At 43.4% G+C, this 7,375-nt stretch overlaps 1 protein-coding gene across 4 annotated transcripts in view; it reads right to left on the bottom strand.

Annotated features, from left to right (window-relative positions):
- Positions 1-347: 347 nt before the first annotated feature.
- The window catches only part of GAREM1 (GRB2 associated regulator of MAPK1 subtype 1), a 204,423-nt gene continuing 197,395 nt past the window's right edge, over positions 348-7,375 (bottom strand). For 3 of the 4 annotated variants that reach the window (XM_058692409.1, XM_058692407.1, XM_058692410.1), the window contains 2 exons: positions 7,029-7,195; positions 348-5,577 (listed from right to left, as the gene is read on the bottom strand). In XM_058692409.1, the coding sequence (XP_058548392.1) occupies positions 4,680-5,577; positions 7,029-7,195 (1,065 nt within the window). In that variant the 3' untranslated portion in view covers positions 348-4,679. The remainder of the gene's footprint in view (positions 5,578-7,028; positions 7,196-7,375) is intronic. The other variant, XM_058692408.1, reaches the window with a different exon arrangement.

The raw sequence follows: 7,375 nt of genomic DNA, 5'->3' as shown, positions 1-7,375 counted from the left end.
AATTAAACTGTGTAGAGAGGAATCTGTGTTGTTTCTTTTCCCCAAACACGAAGTGTTTTTTGTTTTTTTTTGTTTTTGTAAGCCTCACCAGTTCATTATATAAATGAATTGTCTTTTGTTCTAACTTTTGACCACACAGGTACTGGATTTTCTTTGCCATCAGGTGACCTGGTTCCCAGCTTCTTCTTTGTACAATAGCCATTGCTTTCCGCCTCTTAGTACGGAATGGGCTTGCAGCATTAAGAATCCCTTCAGACGCACGTTCTCATCTCCTTCATGAGGATGGGGAACAGAGTTCTAGAAAACTATGCACTAGGTCCGACTCACTGAGGGACTGCAAGAAGAGCAACTTTTAAATTTTCTTTATTTATAGACATTTCAGAACCATTTAAATCAACCATGAATTTTTTTAGACATAACATACCATGTTTATCTTGAGGTACACATTGGGCCCATTAGATGATGCTCTGGAAAGTAATACAACTGTTAACTGGTATTTAACACCCTCGGTTTTCCAAGCAAAGAAACTATAAAGGCAGTTACAAAATTCTTTGAAAAGAATATACCATTTCCATTTAAATCAAGGAAAACTCCCCCATTTTTAATTAATTGAGTTTAATTTTTAGGCTTAGCTTCAACAATGTTTTAAATGGAACTTCGTATGAAAATGGGAGAAGAGATTGATAGCTAAGAAATGATCTGAGCCCCTACTATATGAGATTGTAAACAAAGGAAATTTGTAATCTGATCAGCTCATTACAAAATTCATAGCCTAAAAATTAGAGCAGCAAAATTACAGAAGATATTTGTACATAGGTTTAACTGAAATCACATTTACCCCTTGTTTCTGGTTTCCACCATGAGATCAATTTCAAAACACCCAGTTTCAAAGACTAAATGGCAATGGGACAAGAAGCGGCTGTGAGAATTCCACACACAGTTTTACAGCCCCCTAGGGCAAAAATCCTCCTTCTCATCATTTGCACTTTGGGTGTTCTACACTTCCTGCCCTAGCAGCCAGTTGCCTTTGTATTACTAGAAAAAGAGTGGGAATTGACGTATCCAACAGCAGATTTAGCTTTTCTGGTGGATGACGCAGAAATTTCCTTTGAATGGTTCACGAGGTACTTTGGAGAACTGTTTTGTTTTCCAGTTTGTGATTCAAAATGTTAACTTCATACTCTTTAGGCATGACGCGTAGCGACTTGTTACACAGTGTTTGGAAAATGGACCCTCTATCCATCCACAGCCACCCCCTGAACTTCTCAAGGAGTTGTAGGGATGATGTGCAGGTGGTTCTGGAATGTGAGCAGAGGGTGTTTATGTGTGTGTCTGAAAACAGTTGGAATGGATTGTCATAACAGTTTCCCGTACGATCGTTTTATTTCTCCATGAGACAAGAATAAACACTGCAATTCAGTCGAATGGGCGGCTTGCTGCAACTTCATAAACTTGAATGGTATATGTGGGTTGAAAGAGTATAAATGTAAATTTCACAGTTCATAAAGTTGAGCAGCTCAACTTAAAAGAGAGAGAATGTGCTGGCGTTTACAAGATTCTGAGAAAGAATCGGTCTGGGAGGGTGTGAGTTCTCCCTTCCAGCATGAGTTAAGTCCATATTTTTACATTTTAGCTGCTTGATTTGGCTTATTGCTGATTTTCTTTTTTGATGGGGGCCATGCATGTAAACCCCAAACAGGGTCCTGTTTAGACACGCACTTTCCCCTAAGCCCCATGGTTACTGCCCTGACGGCAGGGAACCTGCTAGAAGATGTACTCAATCTTGACTTGGTTGGTTAGAAAAGATTCTGCATCTGGGGATCTCTATGCATTGTGTTTTCACTGCAAAACTGCAGCTCTCAGAAGGGAAAGGCCGGTTCCAACCTATTCCCACACTGCCTTTCTGGCCATGATTCTAGCAATGCATGCCTCATCTAGTCAGGGTGCCGAGGTCCTCTACAGACAAGGGTTCAGCTCAGTAATGGCGGCTACCTTTATTTGTGCCTTTAGAGAGGCCAGAAGATATTACAGTTAAAAATGTTCCCAATCAGTAAAAGAGAACACTAGCCAATGGTAGTCCGAGATACTTTCTGCCTCCAACATATTCCAAGTTTTAATGGTCTCATGGTGTTTATTTTTTATCCCTTTAATGGAGACTGCCATTTCTTCCATCTGTGGATTCTTTCAAGACATAACACATTTAACTCTCCATACATCCAACTGCCCAGAAGATTTCATGTCTCTTTTCGTCACACATATGCAGTCTCAGCAACTGTGATTTTAAATATAAACATTAGGAGCTCCAAGAGGGCACAAGCCACGTCTTTTTTTTTTTTTTAGTATTGTCGAGTCACACAGCATGGTTCCTGGCAATAAGAGGTGTTCAACAAATCTGAATACATGACCCAAGGGCCACAGTGCCTGTCTCCAAGCAGTCTCTACATTGCCACCAATATAAGCTCGATATAAATATGCCAAGACAGAATGCAGAAACTATTTGTGTCAAGTTCTTGCAAAAGAAAAAACAAAAAGAGAAACATAAAAGGGGTCATTTGTATATGTGGGAAAACCTTCATAGTAAACCCAAAGCCAGTCGGTTCCTCCTGCTGAATTTGAGAATTGTGTCCAGGGGTCAGGCATTTAAAAGCAGATTCCGTGAGGATTTGTTAAGGAAAAAAAATGCAGCTTTTCAACTGCATCCTGTCTGTTTTTATTTTCAAGGAAGTTTCTGAGAGGTTAATGTTGCTACGGAAGTGGTGGCTTATACAGAAGGATGTTTTCTAACCGGCAAAGTCACGGAGGGTCTCTTGTCATGTGAGTGCGGTACCAGAAACTCCTTTGTAATAAATATTTCAGTTACTCCTGGAGGGGCGCTCCAGTATGACGAATTTTACAAGATACTCTCCTTATGGGGTCATTCTACCCAGAGTATTTACATTTTGGGAGAAATGTTAAGGGGGAAAAAATGCCCCTTTTTAAAAAAAAAAAAGATTTATGATGGCAAATGAGAAGACGCATCAATTCACCTCAATTCTATACCACGAGATGGATTAAGCATCTTTAATGTCAAGAAATAAAGCCATCTTGCATGTTGCCTTATTGTGGGTCTTGTCTTTACATTTGTTTACTTATTTTGGTCAGTGGGATGAACAGATAACAAGAAGCCAACCCTGAAGTCATGTTGGCACCTGGTTGGCTGACCTCAGTCACAGATGTCTGCACATCCAGAATCAGATGTGGGGGGAGACAGGGCTATGGCTGACGGCTTGCTCGGAGAACTCTAGCTTTCCTAAGATATACATTCTTTCAAAAAGTCAAGAATGATGACGAGGACATTATAGTTTGGAATATCTAATCACATTTGGCAAAACCTGTCAGAATCATGTCCTGGAATTCTCAATAATAAAAGTATGGTAATAATACATTTTCTTTGGAAGAGAGGAAAGAAGAGGCTTACGAACTAAACAAGTACTTACTGATACTTTAAAAAATTACTCAACATATCTAGCACGCACAATAACAGATCGTATGTCTGATTTCTGAGCTCTGGTGAAGCACAAAGCACGTTGAGAACACCTAACACGCTCTTGAGAAATGCTTTTCAGACCTCTCGCTGTTGGACACCAGGAATATAAGACCCTCAAACAGGAGACAAATAATCCTTTGACAAGACAGTCGTTTTCCCAGACACCAGCATGCGAGTATTGTATGCAAACTACCCCACATGGGCTTACAATCAAATTTAATTCTTCAATACAGACACTCTACTGATTTCCTCTAAGCTTTCAGTGATGAAGACCAGTAAGACTGAGCGTCAAGGGAAAGGGTTCTGAGAATCTTTGGAATCATTCTGCCCACTCTTCCTAAGAGGCAACCTAATTAATGGCCCAAAACCTCAATCGATATTTGAAAGTGAACAGATGTTATCTAAAACATCAGACTAATAATGATGTTTAAAACATGTTTGCATTGTGTACACATCTATACACATATATGTATACGTTCTGCTCTTTTCTTCCACTGCTCGAGAAAATTAGCAGCAGTTATAGATAAATTATTGTGGTCATAATTTGTATTATTTCTAAGGACGTCATACACCTTCTATTAACACATGACTTTTGGAAAATGCCTTTTGATGAAAAGATCCCCACCGAGCGTATAACAAACAGTAAAGTGTCATTTCATATCACTAACATTTTCAGGCACAAGAGTAAAACAATTAGCACTGAGCAATCCAAACGACAGAGCACAGGATAGTTAATTGTCTAAAGTCGATTTTCCCAAAGGAGAGAACTGTTGTTCAAAAGTGTTGTTTTTGTTTTTGTTTTTTGATTCTTATGTTTTTTTCAGCTTTGGCTATTTTGTAATAAATACCATACCTTCTCGCATAAACCTACTTGGGTAAGAATTCTCTCTCTGAACATGCCTTTTGTCTTTTAGCAGCTGTTGAGTGTTGAGTGATGTACAAGGCACACCTCTAAGTGTTCTGTACAGCATTTTTATTGATGTACAAAATAGCCTGTTCACCATTCAAAAACGTAATCTGCATAGTAGGAGTGTCTCTTATCCCTATTTACAGAGAAGGTTTTTAGTGCAAAAAACATGGAATTGTGTCCCAGCGCACCCCCTCTGGCACACACGTACATCAGTTTCGTCCAACGCTAGCTGGGGTTGTTTGGCTATATTTTGGGCCTCCAGCCATTAATGAATTGCATTATTTTCTTCACCTGCAGTTTGCTCAATTTGAAATCCTCCGAGAGGATTTCTTCTGTTAGCTGAACGAGCAAATTCCCGTCGATCTTTTCGCTAACAAAGAACGATATGACATCTTCAGACAAACCGATAAACCGTAACGATTTGGACACTTCCTCTATAGAGAGTCCCGACAGGTCAGCGGGTGGCTGCCACGGGGAGCCATCGCCACAGGACCTGGGGGCCAGCTGGAGGTGAAGCGGAGAGGAGAAAGGGTAGGAGACGGAGAAGATGTCCTGCATGCCCTTTTTAACAAAGTACTGGTCCTCGGAGAGGTCCGGTGACCCGGACTTGGGGTCTTCCTCAGCACCATCAATTTTCAGAGGCAAAGGAGAAGTGTCCGAGGCGGCTTTCTCTTCCACCGGTTTTGGGGCCCTGGGGGGTAAGGCAGGGCACGAGATACTCTGCTTGCTTGTGTCCGCGGCCAGCGTTTTCGCATCTGTGCTCTCCACAGAGTAGCTGGCTGACTTGGGACAGGCAGAGACGCCGCCACTGAATTCTGAAGTGACCGAGCCGGGGGGGCTGGCCGAGAGCTCATGGCCGTCAAAATCAAAGGGTGCTGGGCAGTTTCTCTTTGGTGTGCCTGGCGTCTTCTGTCTGGGGTAACTGTAACTCCTGCTTGGCCCCGGCAGGAAGTCCCCCCTGCTCTGGCTCTCCGACGCTCCCGAATAGTGGTTGGGCCACGAGAGCCTGGAGGAGAGGGTTTCAGCAGAAGGACTGCCCGTCGGGGACTTGGGGTCCACGGAATCGGCTTTCGCTCGGTTACAAGGATAGCAGGACATGGGAGCACTCTCAGAAGGACCGGTGTCACTTTTAGGAACGCTGCTTAAAAGCAAACACAGAAAGGGCGGTGAGTAACATAAAAGCCAACTACCAAGCCCATCTTTATCCCACAGATGTCACTTCTGAGTAGAAAAACAGAGGTAGGAAGAAAAATCTAGGATTTCTTATCATGAATTCGATGAAGTACCTGCTAACTTCACTGGGTTAAAAAAAATCTTTACGTTACTAAGATGCATTGGTAATTACGCATGTGAATTAGAATGATTTAACGTGCTCTAGTGGAGATGGAAAAAATATATATGCTTTTTAAACTAACAAGAAAATCATTGTTAGGGGGTGCCTGGATCTTTATGAGGAGACACATTCTTTGGCCAGGTTTAGGCTTATCACCAACAGGCAGTGTCACTCATTACTAATGTCTGTAGTGGGGAAGGGTGGAATGAGGGCAGAAAATGGGAGCCTCATGCCAGTCATCCTTGTGCCATGGGACAACACTACCTCACTACCACCTATGTCTCTATTCCCATCCAAAAGTCTGAGGTAAGAAGAAATGCTTCAAACGCAATGCTTGCCTTGGTTTCTATATAACTGACTAAAACTAGCGTAAGGATTTAAATGTCCAGAGAATTAAAAATACCTGCAAAAGAGAGCTATTTTTAACTGTGAAGACCATTATGTGGAGTCGTGCGTTCAGCTCTGGGGCCCTATTTTAAGTGTCAGTGAAGCCAGAGTGTGTTCAGAGGTGGGTGACCAGGCTGACGAGGGACCAGGCAGCGATGTCAGGGGAAATAGCTGGCGGAACTGAGGCAGCCCCTTTTGGAGAAGAGAAGACTTACATCTGACTTCAAATTATTCACAGGCTGACAAAGAGAAGCAGGGAGGATCTATTTTTGTGTTTCTAGACATAAGAAACAGTTGAAAGTTACGTGGAGACAGATGTCAACTGGATATAATGAAAGATTATGGAAAAAATTATTGGCATTTGCCAACAATGGAATGAGTTGTCCTGCAGAAGAAGGAGCTCCCAGCACCAGGAGGGTCCAGATAGAAGTCAATGGCTACCAGACCGTGATGGCCAAGAAGGGAAAGGCAGAGTAGAGAGCCAATAGGACCCTTTCAAGTCTAGGTCCCGGTAGAAGGTGCTGTCTGTCTCCTTGTGCAGAAGTCGGAGCAGAAAGAACGAGATGCCGGTTTGTGAGAACTGGCAGTCCTCCACAGCTTGCGTCTAAGAGAATCCAGTTGGCCTTTATGCTCCATTTCTCACGTAGGCTGCGGTTTCTTTTCTTCCTAGGACCCTGGCTCCTCCTTCCATCCTAACTTGAAACCAACAGGGGCCCCATCATGCTCTTCCAGTGAAATTCTTTGGTTTTTAAGGAACATTTCCTCTCCCACCTCCTGCCTAGGTTACGGCTACCTGGAAACCGTTCTCAGGACCCGGTGAGCTGGCTGACAATAAGACGCATGCGGAGGTGAGCCCTGGCATGGAGACTTACATGTCGTGCAGCCCTGAAGAATAGTAGGACAAGGTGGGGCTGGGAGAGCGAGTCTGCTGCCGCGCTGGCTTGGCTGCACGAGGAGGGACGGAGGGGCTTGTGGACAAAGGCTTTGCACTTCGGGGTGGAACAGGAGGGGCGTTCAGGAGCCGGCACTCTTCCCTGACCTGGCGCAGAAAAGAACACTCTGGGTTAGCAACAGACTGACAATGCCACCGGTTGAGGGGCGGGGTGGGGGGATGGGTTTGCGATTCTGCAGGGTCACGTGGCTACTCTTAAACAAAAACAGCAGGGGCGTAAGGGAGGGAGAGAGAAGACTGCAGCAAACAAGGAGGATGATAAACACA

Source organism: Neofelis nebulosa, chromosome 11, assembly GCF_028018385.1.
Source record: "Neofelis nebulosa isolate mNeoNeb1 chromosome 11, mNeoNeb1.pri, whole genome shotgun sequence".
Taxonomy (NCBI): Eukaryota; Metazoa; Chordata; class Mammalia; order Carnivora; family Felidae; genus Neofelis; species Neofelis nebulosa.
This window is presented reverse-complemented; position numbering and strand designations above follow the sequence as displayed.